Source organism: Curcuma longa, unplaced genomic scaffold (assembly GCF_044706935.1).
Source record: "Curcuma longa cultivar G26 ecotype Majalengka, Jawa Barat unplaced genomic scaffold, ITB_CL_G26_1.1 utg2646_np1212_2152390_RagTag, whole genome shotgun sequence".
Lineage (NCBI taxonomy): Eukaryota > Viridiplantae > Streptophyta > Magnoliopsida > Zingiberales > Zingiberaceae > Curcuma > Curcuma longa.
Genome location: NW_027435599.1, coordinates 550180 through 572025, shown reverse-complemented (window position 1 = coordinate 572025; position 21846 = coordinate 550180). Strand labels below are relative to the sequence as shown.

General features: G+C 36.6%; 1 protein-coding gene across 1 annotated transcript; it reads right to left on the bottom strand.

Moving 5' to 3' along the window:
- Positions 1 to 302: 302 nt before the first annotated feature.
- LOC141819864 (ABC transporter C family member 2-like) lies at positions 303 to 21797 on the bottom strand. The gene is made up of 29 exons (XM_074707118.1): positions 21553 to 21797; positions 20553 to 20949; positions 19815 to 19993; positions 19135 to 19174; positions 18672 to 18831; positions 18463 to 18577; positions 18269 to 18349; positions 18151 to 18175; positions 17717 to 17773; positions 17472 to 17537; positions 16564 to 16638; positions 15319 to 15426; positions 14896 to 15030; positions 12711 to 12817; positions 12543 to 12636; positions 12245 to 12412; positions 10403 to 10543; positions 9362 to 9568; positions 9193 to 9291; positions 8589 to 8741; positions 7930 to 8315; positions 6533 to 6713; positions 6081 to 6404; positions 3771 to 4527; positions 3129 to 3250; positions 2519 to 2764; positions 1589 to 1690; positions 757 to 1078; positions 303 to 580 (listed from the first exon to the last, which is right to left on the bottom strand). The coding sequence occupies exons 2-29, from the start codon at positions 20883 to 20885 to the stop codon at positions 489 to 491; spliced, it is 4875 nt and encodes a 1624-aa protein (XP_074563219.1). The 5' UTR covers positions 20886 to 20949; positions 21553 to 21797; the 3' UTR covers positions 303 to 488.
- Between the last annotated feature and the right edge of the window lie 49 nt (positions 21798 to 21846).

Here is a 21846-nt window from a genome sequence, read left to right as displayed (position 1 = left end):
CCGAATTAAACTTTTAAATTAAATCAATTCAATTGTTAGTTTAATTTAATCAAAATTGGAACATTCCAAGGTCAAACCGAACCCCTAATTAAATATTTTTATTTATTATTTCTTAAAAATAAATTGATTAAACTATAATAAATAAAAATATTTAATATTTAATATAATTGACTCAACTTATTTAACAACTTAATAAATGTACTAAAAATAGTATGGATCGTAGTTAACCCAACAGCTCTAGGGGGAAACCAAGTTGACCAAAGGCGATCTAACCGAGCAAACCAAGCTAACCCACAAGCGGAAACAACCGACAACGCAAATCCATCAAACCCGATCAACTCATCCAACCGAATTCGCGATCCATCCTCGAGTTCATTACAGTGAAACAATCAAACCATGAAATGTTTTAAGCTCACTTAGCATCTCTCTCAGTCCGATTGATCGAGAGGACTGAATTGTAAGTATCTATCTTCAGATTGCCAAAACATCTACATTTGGTCCCAATCGATTGATCCATCTTGGAAGGCATAATCCGAGTGGTGAAGTCGGTTTCGAGCTAGCTTACTCATGACCGCGAGGCCTGAAACAGAAGAAGATCATGTTAGAATCTGCAAGAAGCAAAAGAGATGACTGCCATCAGAAACTCCAAAATGGAAGCCGTATCGTCACAAACGGTTAGTCGAGTTATCGTTGAAGATTGTGTTCTCTGTTCGAGCACAAGCTGCATCGAAGGCGAGTCTGAAAAGTTTATTTTACCTTCGACCACTTTGTATAGCGAAGACCACCATCTGTCTCTAGAGACTTGATGCTCTTCCAACTTCTCTTGGATTTCCTTGTCATGCTTCCCCTCTAGAACATTTTGCAATGTGATCACAGCATCCTTTGTTCTTTTAAGGATGCTGTTGTCGTCTTCGATCTCGAGACGCTGGAGGTCAGTTTGTGAAGAAGACAGGCTGACCCCAAGAGCAAATTGGGCAGCGGCTATCCAGCGGGACGAGGCCAACCATCTCCTTTGACCTTCTTGCCGCTTGATATCTTCCCTCCGAGATCGATTCTCACCCTCTGCAAACACCAAGCTCTGTAGATACATGAAAGCCATGAGTTCCGATTCAAAAGACAACCAAATAGTCGACAAAGCTAAGCACAACTTTGCAACAAAAAAAAAGAAAAACAATACTTCGACAATAACATGGCAGCAAAAGGCATTTTGTCTTGGTGAATCTCATAAAATTAGCTCACATTATGGTCAAAATATATGTGCATTAATGTTATCTTACAGTTCATTACTTGGTACGATTTGTGCGAAACCAATCATAAACATGAACTTAAGAAGAAGAACGGCAAGTCACATTCAGTCGAAAGCATGTGCAATGAATCAAAGATAACGCCAAGTAATCCAAAACTCCAATATGCGTGACATTGTAACATGAATATTTTTCTGGCAAATTTAAGGCTAAAAAAGTGATGTTGGTAATCCGAGTTGCTATTGTTGTTTGCATGTTTGACGAACCATAAAACTAAGAAAACTGACACAAGATATGACCTCAAAAAAATCGATAAAATGAGAGCTGAGAGAGCGAAACAGAACCCGGAGGTATTGAGCATTGGCAGATCCAGTACTTTGAACCATTTTGGAGAAAGCACTTCCATCATTTGATAAAAGATTCTCAGGGGTGTCGAACTCCAACACCTGCAGAACATACAAGATCACAAAGCCTGGAGAATGAACTAATAAAGTTTAACATGTGAGATCCAAATGAGTGTTAACATCTTAGTTTCATTCCTCATAGAGAGTTGTGAACCAATATATCGCTCAGAAAATTATTGCAATTTTAAGGCGCGCATGTAGCCATAGTAAAGCAGATACCAATGTCGTTTGCCCTGGTCAAGCCCAGGAAAAGACTGGAAAGAAGGTGAGGCAAAGCGCTATATCGAAATGGTAGGTGTGAGGGTGTGAGGGCAAAGCACAATGTCAAAAGCCTCTAGGGAGCCCCGAGGGGAGCCAAGGAGAGCCCCAGATGAGGGACGTATGACAAAGCACAATGTTGATATGGCCTCTGGAGGTCAGGTCAGATTATGCGTAATAAAATTCATGCGCCTGATCAATCAGTCTATTAGGGGAGTCGTTGGGTTTTCAAGTGCGTCTATAAGCTTAGATGTAAAAATTACTATTTACTTGAAAAAGTTCAAGTTTTTTGAGTAAGTGGTTCAGCATAACAAATTAATGGATCAACTTGTGTGAGGTGGATTTTGACAATGGGTGTTTAAATGGACCAGTGTCTGTGATGGAAGAGCCATAACTATAACTCGCACATTCTCAATTTGGGATGATTATATGTTATGAGTTGAACATTCTATCTCGTCGGAGATGTTAAGCTTTCAGCGGACGAGATTGGCATTCCAATTTAGTCTCATGGTAGAATATATAATATCATAATCTGACAATAAGGAGAACAAGAAAATTGCAAGTAGACTATCATTCATCCAGTTGTTTGGCAATTGAACTGAAAAGAAATACCTTGCCGGCACTGAGAAGAAGAAGCCGATCACAGTCAATGATGGTATTCAATCTATGAGCTATAATGAGCATTGTGCAAGATTTGAATTCCTCCCTTATTGTTTTCTGGATAAGAGCATCAGTTCTAACATCCACTGCTGCTGTGGCTTCATCAAGGACAAGAATCTTCGATCTCCTTAACAATGCTCGTGAAAGACTGAGAAGTTGTCTTTGTCCAACACTGAAATTCTCCCCAGCTTCCGAGACCTAATGGGTACGACACATGCAGGTTAAATATTCACCCGGCAACGTAAAACAATTTTAGCACTTGTTCATTTGCAATCAAATATTTAATGAGAAAAGCTAAGCATATTCAACCACATCAAAAGACAATCCAAATGAGATGCTTCACTAATTAAAGCAATTCAAGAACTGTGGCTTATATGTACATGCCTGAACAACCACAGCACTCGTAACAAGGATTTAGGACATGTCGATGAAAAAGTTATGTTTTACAAAAGCATCCAACAATTACGAAAGCAACACGGATATGTATATAAAAGAATCCAATTAATAAGAAGCTGAAACACAGGGATGCCAATGCATATTGTAAGAAAAAGATGAACTATACCTCTGCATCAAGCCCCAGTGAATTCCTTCGAATCACATCTTTTAGATGAGCTCTCTCTAATGCTTCCCAGAGATCAGCATCATTGTGCTCTTTGAAGGGATCCAGATTAAACCGGACAGTTCCTGGAGAGTTTTACGGACCAGACAGTTAAATACACAAACAGAGAAGAGCTCAGTGGTATAGAGAAGATAGAAAGACATTTTCCACTGACAATGAACCAGAAGACGAACCTAGTCGAATAAAAATAAGGATCTTTAAGATCAGAAAGAATGCAATTCCCACATCTAGATTTTTGGGCTAATGGAGGTGGAAACAAATCAAACTTTACAAATCAAATGGTTAAACCTAAAATAGTTTACATTACATGAATCGACACAAATTTCTTAAACCAAACAAATAGGCGACAGACGCTTTCCGACACTCCAGAAATGCAAAAAGTGAGATACTTATGTTAAAAAATATACATAAAATAATCATTATAAAATATTGTAGATACACAACTACAAGCATATCCTGATAAATAGGCTAAACAAATTTTGAAACTTACCACCTGTCACTGCTAAATGTAACAAAATCTTGCGCAGGAAGAAAGTGAATCTAGTTTTAATTCAAGGAATCATACTAACATAGAAGAAATAATACCTGAAAAAAGAACCGGTGATTGTGGTATTATGCCAAGGACTTTACGTAGATCCCATAGACCGAATTTAGAAATATTATACTCATCAATAAATATTTGTCCTTGCTCAAGTTCCACGATACGAAACAAAGCGTTAAGCATGCTGGATTTTCCAGCCCCAGTCCTACCAACAATTCCAACTTTTTCACTCCCTTCTATTTTAAATGATATGCCATGAAGAACAGGGGGAAGCTCTGGCCTATAACGAAGCACAACTTCTTGAAATCTGATAGTTCCAACAGAAGGCCAACCTGGAGGAGGCCTACTATTTTCAATTACAGGTGGAGCTTCAGAAGGCAATTCTATGTATGTTCCAACTCGCTCAACAGCATTTAAACTATTTTCAGCGAGACTTGCAAGTCTTAGAACTGCTGTCAATAGGTTGGTGATGTTCAAAGCATAAGTAAGAAGTAGACCCATTGTAGACGCAAATGCTTTTTGATTTTCTGCACGTTGGTTTTGCACAACAGCAAAAGTTGCTGTGAACCATATCATAAGACCTCCCAGTGTCTCCAACCGAATGCCAAGCCACCGATTAGCACCCATGTTAACAAGTGTGAATCTCACATTATTGTCCATTGATTTACCATTGATGTTGGCCATTCTGTCATACGCTTTATAGGCTCGGATGGTCGACAAACCATTCAAAGCTTCAGCAAATTGTGCGTAAACTGGAGATCTGGTGATAGAATCAAGACGCTTTACTTCACGTGCTGTACTCTGGAGAATAAAGTTTTTTTTTTGAAATAAGAATGATATCAGTGCTATCATTACCTAAGAGATACAATCAGAACTGAAACTCTAAACAAGTAGTCAGAAACCATTTTTCATATTTTTGAATGACTAAATTCAATAGAACTATGCTTTTGACCTCTGACACGATGGGTATGGATTTTGCATGAATAATAAATATCCTTATCTTTAAAACAAAATTTTCACCCTTCAAGACCCCAATAAGGGAGCAAGAGTTGCATTAAAATATTACGATCAATCAGCACGTGTGCATGCCACAGATTGCTTACTATAGAAATCCAAGTGAGCAAAGGCCTAGTTAGACAAAATGGCAATGGGCCGCCAAAGTTGGCACATGCCTTGATGCTACAATACATAGGCAATGGATGACAAACACTGGTGACAGATTAGTCATTGATGCTTATGGAACCTAACATGACTATGGAAGACATGGGTAACTGGGTAACTTGGGAAGCATATGAGGAAAACACCAAATGTTACACACATATACCTGCTAAGACAAATTCCAAAGGGATAGCATGACAAGAATCTTCATTTGTCCAGCTATGAAAAATTTTCCACAAACTTTGTGCTGAATAAAATCAAATAGTTCTATGAAGGCAGAGAAGTCAAGCAGAACGGCATCATAGTTTTAATCAAAACATGATGAAGGTTAGACAACTACAGTGAAAATGGGAAGAACAATACCCAGAGAAAGTGGTGCATCTTTCATTGCATCTAGAAGAAACAGCACAAGATAGAGAGACAAGAATCTGATGCAATTGGCATACATAAAGTTATGATGTGTTTGCTGAGACATGTAGCTGAGTGAAGATGGTGCTGTACACAGACTGATCATTGCAACTCCCCCCCCCCCCCCCCCCCCCCCCCCAACACAGCTACAATGGTGACCTCAAACCATGAGTTGTTTATACCTATTTAGTCAACTTCATGTCCTCATCCATATATTGGTTCTGTAAGTGTAAGGTGTTGAACCCTTGAGCTAATTGACAGTGGTACTTGCGCTGGAGACAACATGTAATGCCATGCACTTATTGTAGATTGGGAGACTGCATAGGATAACACCCGCATGTCTATATCCATGCTCATTGATTGTTGTTATCATATAGTGGTCTTGCATTGGTTCTAATGTTTACTCACATGGATGTTAATACCTACATAACAAGCATTTGTTGTAGCAATGATAGTTTCCATTGTCACAATGCATTTTGCTTGCTACTTTAACTTGCCTCTAGTTTCAAGATTGATTTTGAGTTGGTTCTCCTAGGCTTTGTGGTTTGTTGCAGTTCTCAATAGAAAGAATATTATTCTTAGGTCTATAGTAATAATAATTATGTTAGGACCATGTGTGTCTGCTTATTGGCAGATATACCCTGGGCAGGACATTAAGGAAAAAATGGACTGCAGTTGCTATGGAATCGCTAGAAGTCATCAGGTAACTGTTAATTTAATGAAAACTAAAGAATAAGACGATATTTTACAGGGGAAATAAAAACATGTTTAACTTAGTTAGCAATTACCTGATAATACAAATAGGCGGCGTAGAATAAAATCAGAAGTGGCAGTATTGCCCACAAGGATGTAGTGCTCACGATGCCAATTAAAACAAAAGTTGAGAGAAGCTGTGAGACTTGTCCTAGGAACATATTAACAAAGACTGCAACATTGCGATCAATATCACCGAGATCTTTTGCAAACCTATTAATTATGCGCCCAAGTGGATTGGTGTGAAAAAATACCATGGGAGCTCTTAATATGGAATGAAGCATGGCATCATGCAGCCTCTTTGCAGCATAAAGACTTGAAATAATGAGCCAATATGAGTTTGTCAGAGTTACAAGTACCTAAGCCAAAATTAAAACCAGAAAAGTTAGGTATCTATTAAGCAGGATTTGAGACAACTTAGTACTGCTGAAAGTTGATGACAGTGCGCAATTAGAAATTAGAATCATCACTTCCATGGTAGAAGTACCTGACCAAAAGAAAGCAAAGCATAAACCAGGTTATAGAATCCAGGTCCATGGTCCTTTGGAGAGCTCTGGTCTGTCCAGACACTTAACCATGTGCTACTTGAAACTCGGAGAACTTCAGTTAAGGTATAGCAAGAGAATAGTATCGTGACCACCCACAATCCACCCAAAGCATTTTTATACCTGCGATAAATACAGTTGAACAGATTTAGTATAACAATGACATTGTGCCAATGCTGAGGTAAAAGCTACATGGATCTTATCCTTCATTTGAGCTACTTTATGAAAACCTGTATCACTAGTAAAGGTGAAAGCAAAGACAGTTATTAAAAAGAAAAGAAAGAGAGTTGATTTTAAATAAGTGTGATCTGGTTTAATGGCAGCCTTCATTACAATTTTTTTAAAAAGAAATAATAGCTATTGAAATGGAAAATACACTAGAAATTTAGAAAATGTTTGAAGAAATTTCCACATAAACCCACAGTAAACAGACCATCAAACACTAAGAATGATGAAAGCAATCTCAAATAAAGAAGGATAAGGGTTCAACTGCAGAAATAATGACCGCCAAGAAAAGAAAATTTGGTGATCAGCAAGCAAGGGAATCGATATATAGATGTCTAACAGATAGATACAGGTTAAAATGCTATGTAATAAAAGGTAAGAGAAAGAGAAGTAAACAGCAAGAAAATTATTTAAAGAAGCAAAGCAATTAGCCAGAAAATGTAACAGCAAAGAGAACTTGCTCTTAAAGCCAATTGCAGCCAATCTTAAATCATTTTATTCAAATTTGAGTAGCATGTAAAGAAGGGGAGCCTTGGCGCAACGGTAAGGTTGCTGCCATGTGACCTAGAGGTCACGGGTGTTTTGCCAAAGGCAAGGTAAGGCTACAATGGATCCTTTCCCCGGACCCCGCATGGCGGGAGCTTACCGGGCTGCCCTTTTTGAGTAGCATGTAAATTTTCATTTACATGTGTTATGCATTTAAAGGAAAGCTAATTGCCAAGTGCTAGAGTTGCTTTCACTAAACCAATGTGCCAAGCTCACTTGTTTTATTCAACTCTTTTGTCAAGTGGGAGTAAACAAAGTGTGTGAGTTGAATGAGGTTGAATAATCTCTTCTCAAGAACTTCCAGCACAGTTTGATCCAGTTACCACCCTATTAATGCTTGAATTTGAGATGTAATAATGCACTAAATCACACACCACAAGTGCGGGCACACTCAAAGAACTGAAGAAGTGAAGTACAACAAAGTTATACACTAGGAGTCACGTCAACTCGAAGCTGTAAAGTTTTCCTCAATCACCAGAAGGAAACAACTACTTTAAAAGCAAAAAACATCTACCTTGCAAGGAAAACAAAGTCATGTAGTGTGATTAAGATAGAAGAAAACATTTACCTTGTAAGAACCTTCACACTAACAACACCAGTTTCACGTTCCTCTTGTTTAATAAGTACTGACTTCCCTTCTTTTTCTTTACTTGGTTTCTCTTCACTCTTCAACAAAGGATTCAGTGTCACTTGTCCATTTTCAGAGAGCTTTTCAGGTGCTTCAGCATTTTCTCCTTGTTTTTCTTCTACTTCTTCTTCCATTTTCCCAGCATTTTCCATTAACTTTTGAAAAAGGGTTCCATTGGCACTGAGTTCTTCAAAGGTACCCTCCTCTTTCACCATTCCTTCATTAACCAGGATAATCTTGTCCACATTCGGCAGAAAATGTAACTGGTTAGTTACCAGGACACGAGTTTTATCTCTAAGTTGGTCTTTGATGCATTTATCGAAAACCTGGATTAAAATGAAGCATAAATCAGAATGTGATGAAGAAAAGATGTAATTGAATGAAGATCTCATACTTTATAAGAATATGAATATAAGGAAGACATTTTTTAAAAATAAAATAACCAATTAGAATTTACAGCGCTACATAGACAGATAAAAATAGCCTTCATACTTCACAGCAAAAGGAAAGGTCGCCATTTCCATCTGAGTAGATGGGCTACTTAAACCACCAAATATGATGATAAAATAGTTCAATTGGTGATGGTTTGGATAGGATACCTGTCGACCAACATGAGCATCCAATGCACTCAAAGGATCATCAAATATATACACATCTGAATCAGAATATACTGCTCTGGCCATGGAAACTCTTTGCTTTTGCCCACCACTTATATTCACTCCCCTTTCACCAATCTCTGTAAGATCACCACCCTGATAAAACAAAATGAACAGATATTATCAGGGAATATACCCCCCATCAAAAACAGGATCAAGAGTTTGTAGAATATAAAAAATCCAGTAAATTTTGAATGCTAAGTTACCTAATACTTACTGGCTACAATATGAGATAATTAACACTTCTCATTGTTATTTACAATTTCATTCCAAAAAAAAGGAAAGAAAGAGAACAAGAGGTAAAATAAGGATAAATTTTTCTTTTATTTTTAGGATTATATAGTTTAGTTCCATCTATATTTTAAGAGATCAGACAACTTTTGTTACTGCACACTTTTACATGCTACTGCATGCATTTAAATGTACATGTATTGGATGTAATTTGCATATATTTTCATTGTACATCCTGAGTTTACAAAAGAAAAAGGGGAAAAAAACTATATGATTCAGAAAACTGATAGATCTATTCCATGACAAATGCACTTACTGGGAGCAAACCAAGGTCATGCTGCAAAGCAGTAACTTCAATTGCTTTCTCATAGCGTGATAGTTGGAAAGGTGATCCAAACAATATGTTATCTCGCACCTGTGTTGAAAAAGAAAATGTAGATGACGACTAAGTAATTTGATAGGAGAGAAACAATCCAAGGACTCACAGTGGCATTGAATATCCATGAAATTTGAGGAACATAGGCAACAGTCCCCCTCATGGTCACTGAGGTATCTGATCCAGCTACTGGTTGTAGTTCCCCAAGCATGGCTGATATCAAAGATGTTTTTCCTTCCCCAGTACTTCCAACTATTGCAATTAGACTACCAACAGGTATATCCAAATTGACATTTGATAGTGTCGGAGTTTCTGCCTGCATAACCTTTAGTTAGTACAGTTGAGAGACCCAAAAAAATTTGAATATAGAACTTTTAGACAAGTCAAAGCAATATATGAAAGCATGGAAGACAATTCTGTTACATGAGTTTGTTGTCATTTCAAAATATATCCTACAGTACTTGAAGTCAAGTGAACTGAAAAAACATATGGAGCAATCCAGATGAATTAGCTTGGGTAGTGCACGGTCTATAAGTGCAAAATTTCAAAGTTATGTATACAAAAAATGAAAACACCTAATTTATATATTGCTTTCCTAACAATAAACATAAATCATACAAATTATAAAGCAAATCATGTTAATATGATTGCATAGTTATATCCGAGTTATAAGCTAGAGAATATGTTGGTTTTCACAAAAAGCATGTCAATGACATCCTATAATCAGGTTCAAAGGATCCAATATCTATCACATGGAAAGTCAAAGGAAGTTAGTATATAGTTAATCATCCTACAACATATGTTTTAAGAAATTCAAAAAATGTTAAAATAAATATATAATCAACTTACTAAAAACATGTCTCCTTCCTTTTTTTCATTCCTTGTACACTAATTTTTTTTCTCCAAATAGTTTCAGTAAAGCAGAGTAGCTAGTGCTAAAAGTTGAGACAAAATGGCCAAGTTGGTACTTCAATTGTGAAACAAACAAAATACAGAAACTAATACTAGTGTAGCTTTTATGCTCTTGGTTTGTTGGTTTTACTAAAACAATTAACAAGATTTCCACTAAAATTGTGTTTAGTATGCTTTTATGTAAAGTTTATCTCATATACCAACTTAACTAAAGAAGGCATGATGATAATATTAGAACCTTTGAATCCCAAGAGAAGTTGCCATTCTTAATTGAGATGGCAGGCAGATCTGCTTCAATAGGTGGATTCGGCAAAAGAATCCTCTCTTCAGCTAGAAGTAAGTCCTCTAAACGTTTGAGTGACACATTGCAATTCACAACCTGAAAAAAATAGCTTTCAGGAATCATAATGCATAATATGATTGGTAAATGCTAAGCTATTTCTGTAATTTTATCTTAATTCATGATGCAGAAAAATACCGTGAGTTGAATTGAAAGGTAAAATTATGGAAATTAGTCAATGGAGCATGGTTTCTAAAGGATAGGATCAGGACACAAAAGCATTCAGATTGCATATTCCTGTGTGCTCCTAAGGAACCATCACAGTGAAGATTATTCGATTATTCCGCAATAGTACATTTTCTGTTGAGTTTAAATAGACCAGGTACAAGAAAATAGTACAAGATATTTCTTTATCAAAGACATGCTGAGAAATTATCTTGTAGTCCTCTTGTCTTGCGCCATCTCCTCAATGGATAATTCACAATTCCTGGTTCTGTTAAGTGATGGATCTTCTAAGATTGAGTATAACGGTGCATCTTTTCCTGATCTAACTTAAATTGATGGAAAACATTTTCTTATTCACATAATAAAAAGGGTGCTACTGTGCACCTTTTATAGTCTCATACATGCAAAGAAATATATAGCACATGCGGGACCATTTTTATATTAACTAATCTAATTTATTCAACAAAATGTCTAGGATTGATCATGCTTGGTTGCTGCAAAAGCCTCACCTGTTCAATGGATGACACTAATTCTGGCACTAGTGGAACCATACTTTATGAAGATATTTCATTGAAATATTATCTCACTTAATTACGAAATTAGATGTTTCTCATTTTTGGCAAGCAAAATGAGAAAGGATTAGAGGAGGAGCAGCAGTCCAAAACATGATCGACACAATCCAACTTGTACTGACCCATAGCATGGACTAATACAAGTTTAAAATTTGATTCAATGTTTGTCTTAAATATCTCTCAAACACACTTACCGTACAGAATAAAAAATATGTAAATGATCAAAACAATATAAAATAAAAAAAGAACAACGTGTGAGATTTATCTGGTAACTTATATGTACAGTAACGTGTGGCAATAAATATAAATATACTGTGTATAGCTGAATCGCCAAAAATGGGTGATTCATGTATTAGCCCTCATCCACTGTTGATGACTGTGATTTTGACACCCTGACAGATACAGAATCACTTGTATGGCCATACATCAAGACCACTAAAAATACTGAGATCTCAAACATTCGTACTATCTAAGAAAGGAGATTGCCATAGTGTTGATTAATTCAACAATGTTTTGAGAAAATCAAAGGATAAAAGGACTGACTGTTGATTTCACTAATAATACCAGTGTATAAATATAAAAGTCCATCAGCAATCTTGTCATTGATAATGAAGATTATATGCATCATAACCCACCAAATTGGTAGTAAAGAGATCCCTTCTATAACCATAGCCCTTAACTAAAGTCAAATAGTAGGAACATTACCTGGTGATAAGATTAGCCCTCAAAAAAACTTATGTACCCAACATCTACATAGACTTGCAGGATTAGTAATGAAACTTTATTGAACCCATGCCAGATATTGGCTCCATCCCTAACAAGTTACAAACCCATTGATCACGTGCAAAAAACTTTAGAAAGTTGTAACAAACACCTAGATCCATGTCCTTCTGGATACTCAATACCAAGTCCAAGGAATATATTTAAGAAGTATCAAAAGTTTTCAGAACCTTTTAATCACACCAAAAGGAACGGATTTAAAGCCTGCCAGAGAGTACTGCACCTGAGTTATCAAATTTGGCAGCATGAAGAGAGGAAATCTTAACACAGCAAACAGAGAGAGTGATGTAAATGCCTTTGCAGGTGTTAAATCTCCTCCAAAAAGTGAATAGACCCCAAATGAGGCAACTGTGACGAAAACTGGGATGCTGTTCAAAAGGAAACTATTGAACTGGAAAAAAACATGAAAGCCATAAGAACAAATGGAATGTAGAAGAAAATGCTATAGAATCAGAATCCTGCACAAAAGTGGATTCTATGATTCCATGAGGGAAAGAGTAACAATTTTGCTTTGGTCTTACCGCTGCTAATAGCTGAGCACTACGAAACCATGACAGCTCATCATTGCGGATGGTCTGGACCTTTGACTGGAAACTCTGCTCCCATGCATAACATCTACACACAAAATGTTTAAGAAATCATTCCCACAAAATTAGATTTCCTCAAACAGTTATCCAACTGAAACATACTTCACAGTGTCCATAGCCGCCAATATTTCATTCATGAGACTAATCCTCTTGTCTGTACGTTGCAGACCTTCCTTAGAAAGTTTTTGCATTCTGCTTATCACCAATGTCTGACGCAACATTAAACTAACAAAGATCAGCAAGGTGGAAATACTATAGGAAAGCTGCTGGCCAACATGAAAAGAGTTGCAGTACTAGCATTCTCAGAAGTTAGCCTGTAGGCTGATGCATCCTTCCACAGATCAATTGGCAAATAAAACAATTTACCATCGAGATAAGAAATGGTATGCTACAAATTTGATATAAATTAAAAGGACAAATTCCATGCACTGCATTACATTTACAAAACATGTATATGAATAGTAGTTAGCTGCATTCAAATTAACATGCAAGATCAGGGACATTTTTTGTATCATCTAACAAATTCTTGGAATATGTAAAGATCAGGAAAATTCCAATTAAACGAGACATTAATCTACTTGTGGAATCTAAAGCTGACTTAAAACAAATCAAATATATATTCAAGTGAACCACTGAATAGTAAAATCATTGGCTAGTATATTACTCTGTTTCACAAAGAGAGTCATTCTAAACTTTTTCACAGTTCTTAAGAAACTCAACTAAACAATTACCATTTGACCAAAAAAAAAAAAACCTATTACCCTCATTCTTAAAAGAATTAAAAATCCTCCATACAAAAATGAACAAGCAACCTATGTTGAAGACACAGTAGTTTATCTTTATTTATTGGACAACAAATTGGAAATTGGAAGACAATAACTTCAGTTACCTTGGTATATGAGAACAACAAATAATATGAAGCTAATTTTTCTCCCTACAATCTCTTTTTGTGAATAAGAGGGAGTAACTAGAATTAACCAAGCTTTAAAATTTCGACCTATGTTTAAAGTTCAGTCATCAGCCATGTCGGGTGGAGATGTCGGTGCTTATGCTGAGAATGAATCCTAAGAGGAGGAGGAGGAGGAGGGGGAGGAGAAAGAAACAGAGGAGACATACAACTCTAGAAGGCACGCAGGTGAATAGATCATAAATGTTGATGAGTGAGTCAAGCATGAAACCTAGGTACAGGAGGAAAAGAGATAGAAAAGGAGAAAGAAGCAGATGCGGAGGACGAGATGGAGGGGGAGAATGGGACAAAGGAGGTGTACAGCTCTGAGAGACTCACACAGGCATGCAGCTCATGGAAGATAATCACACCGTAAAAAAGGAGGCGAAGGATGAGATATTAGTGCTTCGGAAGACTTGAGTAGGCACAAAGCTCGTGGAAGACAATTGCAATCATAGAAGAAGAGGATGAGGTAGAAGAGGAGATGTACCACTCATGGAAAACTTGGGCAGGCATGCAACTCATGGAAGACACTCATACTCAAACCCCAATCTCTTAGACTTTGGGACTTATGCACATAGAAGATTATTCATGTACCAGGAAGAGTATCATGAGTTCTTGCATAATGGGGTCGGTAGCTGGAATAGAAAATTAACCATACCAACTAGCATGGAATGAGATATAAAACAATCAAATGAACTATATTGGTAGACCAATAAGTAGAAGTTACAATTCCACACTGAACCAAGTGACATGCACCTTGTTCCATGGACTAACCCTTGTTACCGTGCCTAATAGCGTTTTGATTGTATTGGTTCTATTAATATCAGTATGATAAATATTTAAGGATCCTACCAACAAACCAGTCTTTTGATGAACACGTGCTTGAATACAGGAGTCCAAGCAAGCATTATAACAGAGTAACTAACTAACCAGTGTGTCTCCATTATCCATCATATTAGCCTCTACCAATGACAATATCCATAGTAAAACCTAAAAGAAGTATAAATAAGCATACTTTGCAAACAAAATATGGCCTTGGTGTTGAAAATTTTATTATACTAGATGCTTAAACCATACATTCAGAAAAAATATATATGTGTATGACAAAACAAAGACAGATTGGGAAGACAAACTTATATAAGGAGACACACAAGTAGAGAATTTTAAAACTAATTTATAAATATCTTTGTTTTTGCCCAGATAATTCCAAGGTGGAAACAGGGTAAACATCTACCTTCTTGTTCCATGATGATTTGCATTGAGACTTTACCTCCTTTCTATATCAATTCAATCCACAAGGAATAAACTGAAAGATGAACAGTCCATAATGTCAATTACCTGTATAGGAAACAAAAGAACCAGCACCAATGAACCGACAAGGGATGCAACACCCAGCTGCTGATACAGAAGAACAACTGAAATGATAATCCGAAAAGGAGCTGACCATAGACTGTGAAGCTGTTGGCACACTTGCTGCAAGAGGGTGGAAAGACATGAAGGTTCAGTTATGCCACACAGCTTAAAGTAACACCACATAGTAAATTAGTTGATCTAACTAGTAAACCATGGTGTAATAATCCTTCTTCATAAAAATGTTCTTAAGATCAGAACTTGGTCATTAGGTATAAGCCTACAGAAACACTTTCTAATTTTCCATGTGACAAAACAATTTTAGTAGATGATTTGTTAGCAATATTAGCAGTTATGATGAGCTGATTTCTTCAGCATAATCTCATTTATATAAGTAGATTTAGTACGAACCTGAAGTGTTTCTGCATCAGTTGTCATCAAATTGGTTATTTTTCCTGATTGAAATTTGCTACGGCTCTCATGAGTCAGTCTTAGTGATTTCCGAAACACAGCTGCAACCTGTAATCGAAAGAAAAATCAAATAATTCCTTCCAACCAACGATGGAACCAAACTAAACATAAAACACAAATAAACAAACTAAATGAAATTCCAAAACAATAACAGTCCATAAGATTATGGAGGTATGGTGAGAAACATATATAGCAACTGAGTATCATACTATTGTCAATCTAATAACAGTCCCAACTGAAAAACATCCAGTAAAAACATGAGTTACAGCAATATTTGATCATGATACGGAGTCAATACCCCTTGCACTTTATAAGAGCAGGTCACTATAATGATTGAAATATTAATTCACAAAAATTTTGGAGTTTGGGCCTTTTGTTAAACCAGAGCTTGTACTCAATTGCAAGAACTTGAAAAACAATTTCTGGATTAGTACATAATCAGACTGCTAATAACAATGTCTATGAATGCTAGTTGATATAACACATGGATAGACAGTATACACTGAACAGTAGTGGCTACTGATTAGTACACTGACTAGCACCACAGAAGGTATATCTTGCGAACCTGAAATCCCTTGTAAGCAAAGTTTTAGATATTTTGGATTTATTATTCAATAAGAAAATGATATTAATACCAACAATAGACTAACGAATGAGTGGTCAAAATTGAGAGGAGCCCATGGAATCTTATATAGACGCTATGTCTGTCTTAGGCCAAAGGACATTTTACCAAAGGGCACACACAAATTTCAGAAATTACCAAAGGGTGCACTTCTTTCCCAAAACATCAATTTCTTAAAAACATATTTAAAAAATTTCTCTCCTGTGCTGACAGCTGGTTGCATGGTTTGGCCGTGCGGCCAAAGGCCGCCCTCGCTGCATGACCGGCCTGGCCACGCAACACATCTACTATGCAATCAATAGGTGTATGTGTGTAAGTAAATATCATATAAGAGTTGCAGTAGAATGCACATCTACTATGCAATCAAAAAATAGATTATTAGTAGCCATACATCCTCTATAAAATTCAATGGAGGGATACAATATATGTAGCCAACCCTAAATAATTGGGACAAGCATGGCTGGGAAAGGATGATGGTGTCATAACATGAACAAATGGTAGTACATCAAGAATAAAATTTGAATTTAAGTAACTTAGCTAATGGAAAGAGAAGTGTAGCATACCAAAGTAGTTCTCAATCTAAAACCGACTCGCATAACATTCTGAAAGTATTGTGCTTCTGCTAATACTCCCAATGCCTGAAAACCAGAAATTCACAATTAAAAAAAAAACTGCTGACAACATAATCTTCTACTTGTTGATGTCAGAAGAAAAGGGAAAAGTACAAACTGATGGATCTATCTGCAAAAAAAGAAAGGAAAAGAAATACTTCTGTCAGAGGTTTGGTAACAGATATATCATGAACATGGAGTTGTTTTCTTTGACAGAGTTCAAGAGCACCAATACTGTATTCTTTCAGTTGCTCCTAAAGTTCTTTCTACTTAATATAAATACTAAGCTACTTGAAGGAGATAATATTCTGTCTCAGCCTGTGAGAGTGAAACCATACATCACGCAGGAGGTACAGATGTGCAATAGTATAGTACAGCAGCTTGCAATTGTAGGAAGTTACAGAAGCCCAATTGCAACATTTGTTCTTTTTCCATCATCCTTTGCCATTTCTAAGTAAACTGTACAATATTCACCTCAATATTATCTAGTTATGATATTCTATTCATTTTTATCTCATGCAAAATTGCTAGTTCTTCCCCTCGAACAGTTTGATATGCAGTCATTTCACTCTGAAAACATAGAAAGCTCATGAATCAATTGCCTCACCATTGACCAATTCTACAATTGTTTCCAATTTGAGCAATGATATAACCTTTGGAAAAGCTTGGTCTGATCACATGACCACTTTATTTATACTAGACCTCACTTCTGATGTTGGGTTCTACTTATATGTATAATTTCGCAGTAGTAACTCTGGGCATCTATACCTCAAGAAATCCATTTTGGTATTTGGAAATATGAACTTGGAAAGAATCAAGGGGTGAAACAAATTGATAGTATGCAAGTTAGAATCACATACCACCCCTGCAAAAATTGAGAAAGCATAAATGTAGCCATGCCATGCTGGCTCTTCTTCTTGCATTGACTGCAAACATGTAATTGATCAGATTAATTTTTATCTTGAGAGCAATGCCAAGTAAATAGAAAATTTGAAATTCAGCAAAGAAGCATACCCCTAAACAAGCACATAAAGAGGAATAAGAATGTCACCAGCATATACAGAAGGAACATTACATACATAATTGGTGTAAGAAGATTACATACCAGTAAAAGACGGTTTAATATTAGAGGACCAACGAACTGCGATGCATCATTACCAATCTGAGCCAAACAGGAAAGAAGACACATAAGAAGAATGAAAGTTTCCAATAAAAATTAGTCCAACTTTGTGCTTCGGAACTGAGAGAACGCATTCAGATCAAATAGAGACATGAATCAATTTCATTTTGCTTGTACTTCATACGAGACCACAAATGTTCAAAAAAATAAAACATATTGACAGTTGTACTTCTTTAATAACCTTATATTCAAATATACCAAGAATAACTAGACTGCTTGCAAACTAAAACCATACAACTTTGTGAAGGGTTTCAGAAGGTTGTCAGAACATCAAATGGAATTATTAAATCACAGACAATAAGTTTGACAAAAAGAAACAACAGTAAACAACAATTTCAATAGAAGACTTGCTATGATACCTTGAAAAAGCCACCTAGCCAAAATCTGCACAAAAGTGAATACATGAAATATTAACATAAGAAAATATTAATGGCATGTTCAGGATATAAATATATATGTGTGTGTGTCAGAATAGACCTTCCTCCAAGGCTGCGATGGAGTGCTCTCAACAACCAAGGTTTAGGTTTCCTAGATTCTTCAGCCCAACATTGCTGGAATCTGAAACAAAATGGAGTAAAAAGATAAGAATAAGCAATAATTGAGTTAAAATATGGAAAATTAAATATTTAGAAGTTCTTGAGAAACTACACTAAGGGAATAGAGCCATAAACCTGCTGTTCAATGTTTCTGTCTGGTCCCAAGAATCTAATTTCCAAACATCTTTCTCAGTAATGGGTCTCTTAAAGCCTTGCTGCATCAGAGGAGTCATCCATGAAAAGAAAATTTCTGAAAAAAAAAGAAAAAGTCAGAATTCCAGGTGTTACTAAGGAAATTTATGCTTATGTCGTCCATAAAAAGTCCATTCCTTTGTTGTACTCACTTGAAAATATATTGGCTTTCCTTTCAGGGCAAATCTGCTCTCCTCCAGGAAGTGGTTCGTAGTCCATATCATCAATAGATGTATCAGATCTGATGGGTGTGTATCCAGCATAAGGATCTAAACTGGGAATATAGACCAGCAAAAGGATACCAAACAAGAACTGCATGTGGGAAACAAATAATCTTTAGTGTTTTTACAAAAAGAAAAAAAAAAAAAATCAAAATCACCATGCCAATAGACAAATGATGGAGGAAATTACATTTTGATCAGATTCATATGAGTAGGCATCAAATGCTCAAGAAAACTTATGAGGCAGTGATCTCATCCATGAAAGATCATTTAAAGTAATAATGTGCATGTGCTATCAGTTGAAGAGATAAGATTCTCGTAGTTGATTGGGACAAATTCAGCCTAATCATGATGATGTGCTATCAGTAAGGTATCTGAATGAAAAAGTACAAACCTGGGCTGCAATCTCGCTGGTATATAGAAAAAAAACTGATCTGCACATAAGGAAAAAAAAAAGGTAATCAGGGACTAGTTTTGTTTCTAGGTGTATGAAACAATGTGGTCTGACAAACATTAAAGTCGCCAGGATATGATAAGAAGGAATTTCTAGATGTATTTGATATCTGACGTAGCAAAAAAATTTAATGGATAAAGGTTATGAATGGTTTTGGTTAAGTTCAACATACATTATGTACTACACCTTTATATCAAAAAATCATTAACAAAAAAAAGCATTCACAATTTTTAAATTACTACTTCCAAAAAACAAAAAACAACCTTTTCACAGAGACAAAGGGAGCTATACATTTTCGTTGACAGTATCAATATTCTATAAAATTTTGCTTGGTTTTAGAAGTGAAAAAGGTTTACTCTATAATAGAATAAGGCCTAATTAGATTTGTGCATTGAATGTTACTTCATGACTTGTTAATGAGATGTAAGCAAGGTAGCTTTGCATTTGTGACAACACCAAGATCTTTATTTCATGCATTAAAAAACAAATCATTTCGTCGCTATAGCTTAAATGCTGAGTTTCGGCAATAAGGTACCTTATTGCATGCTGGCAAACAGCTAGAAGGGGTGTGCCAGTGCAACTGATGAAAAGTAATAACAATAACAATTCAAACAACTTACTTTTCATAGTAGTTTCTCACTGAGAACACAAGGTTGTACATGGAAATCTCTCCCACTAGAACATAGACCATTACAAAACGGATGTACCACCGGAATTCACAAATATAGATTTTTGTCTCCAATCCTACCATCACAAGCACACAAGACCAAGCTGCAGACTCAATTAGCAGTGAAACAACCTGAAAATAAATGCAATGGCATATTGTTGAATTTAAGCTCTCATGCTACGAAATAAAATATAGTAAAACTAATTACAAGATAAAAGTCAATATCAGTCTGTTAAAGATGCAATCATTGACCATCATAGGAAGACAACAAATTTAGTGGCTAAGAGGCTTTCAAGATATGAAAGGGACTACAAATCAAATAAGATCGACACAAAATGCTTTAATCCAACTCTCTTTATTTCCATTTTCCAAAATGCTCAGGATGATAAAAAAATTCCTAATAATAAGAAAACATGGAGAAGAATGCCTGAAAATTTCCTTTCATAAAGAACAAAATTTTGTTATATTGCCCTTGCTTTGCTCAAATTAAGATGGCCACATCAAATTTTACATAGAAGCTGAGGAGAAATTGATGTGCATAATTAAATTCTTTCCACCATGTAAACATATTGACAGATAATTAAATTCTAAGAGCACACTTCAGCAACTAAACAGATATTCTGCCATTACGGAATGAAACCAACTATTAGAAACAATACGTCAAAAGAAAGGAAAGAATTTATGTTCACACCTCAAAGGGAGCTAGGTCTGTTTGCCCATCCAAATTTGTAATTGACAGACCCATTACCAGCCTAAACAATGGCTCTGCTATGCAGAACAACGTGAGAAGCCCCAGCAAATAGTTGTAATATGGAGACTTTAGACGGTAGCACTGGACGGTGAGGTCTCGCCTAGTCCTCCATATCCGGTAGAAGCAGACAGCAAAAAGGGCCAAATGAGATATGCAGACTATCAAGCTCACCATGCCACAAGGCGTGTAGGCACCAAGAGCATTCTCGACCATCGTCGACCATGCTCCATTCTTCACTGGTCTGCAGTACCATACCAACGGCTCGAAACCCATGGCTCCAAAGAGCCTCAAGCTCCAATCCCTCGCTCAGTTTCCTCGTTATCGTAGATTTTCCTCCCTTGAAGCAAACAGAATAAAGGATCTTTTTTAGATTGATGCAATAATTGAGGAAAGCTCGTAAAAATATTTCAGCCACCACAAAGCAAATCTGCGAAAGGTTCGCCCATTAATCATAGAATCAAAAAAGCTAGCCACTTGCAATATCAAAGTCGACAGAAAGATAATAATCACTCATTTATCAGATGCGAAATTCGCATAAACTCAAAAAATGAACTTTCTGTCTGCTCTTCCCAAAAAAAAGGGCTTTTTGAGAAACCATCTTTTTATGCTTAACCAAGGAAAAAAGGACAGATTCTTCAGGACCCATTCACCAAAGCGTCTCAAAACCAAAGAACTAGAAACCGCTTATCAGTCAGAACCGACACTTGCACATACAAAAAATCGGAGTTTTCTACTCTTCCGGGACTATACAGAAAAACTTCTCAAAACTAGGACAATTGAAGCATTGACGTCGCACAGATCAAATTAGGCACTCCAGTACAGAAAACAACAAAACCCTCTCCGAAGACAAAGCAACGACAGCCGATCAGAGTAAAACACGAACAACCCCGAAAACGAGCATACGACAAAACAAGAGCGATCCAGTCCTTCCATCGAATACCTTGCAGTTGCAGCACGCCGCCGCGCCGAGCAGGCTTGGGCGGGAAATCAGAGACTGCGAGATGTCTTGGAACTGAGATCCACCTCACCGCAGTCGCCTTCCATATCCCATGATCGATCTTCCAGGAGCGGCGGAAAAAGTAAGACTTGGATTAATTGTTTACCCTTTTTCCCACGGATCTCTCCTCTCTCCGAATCGTCCACGAATCGAATTGCATAAACGCGATGGATTCTGAATGCGAGAGATCCACGGACGACCGCTTGTTCTCCGCCACTCCTTGGCTGGATAAATAGT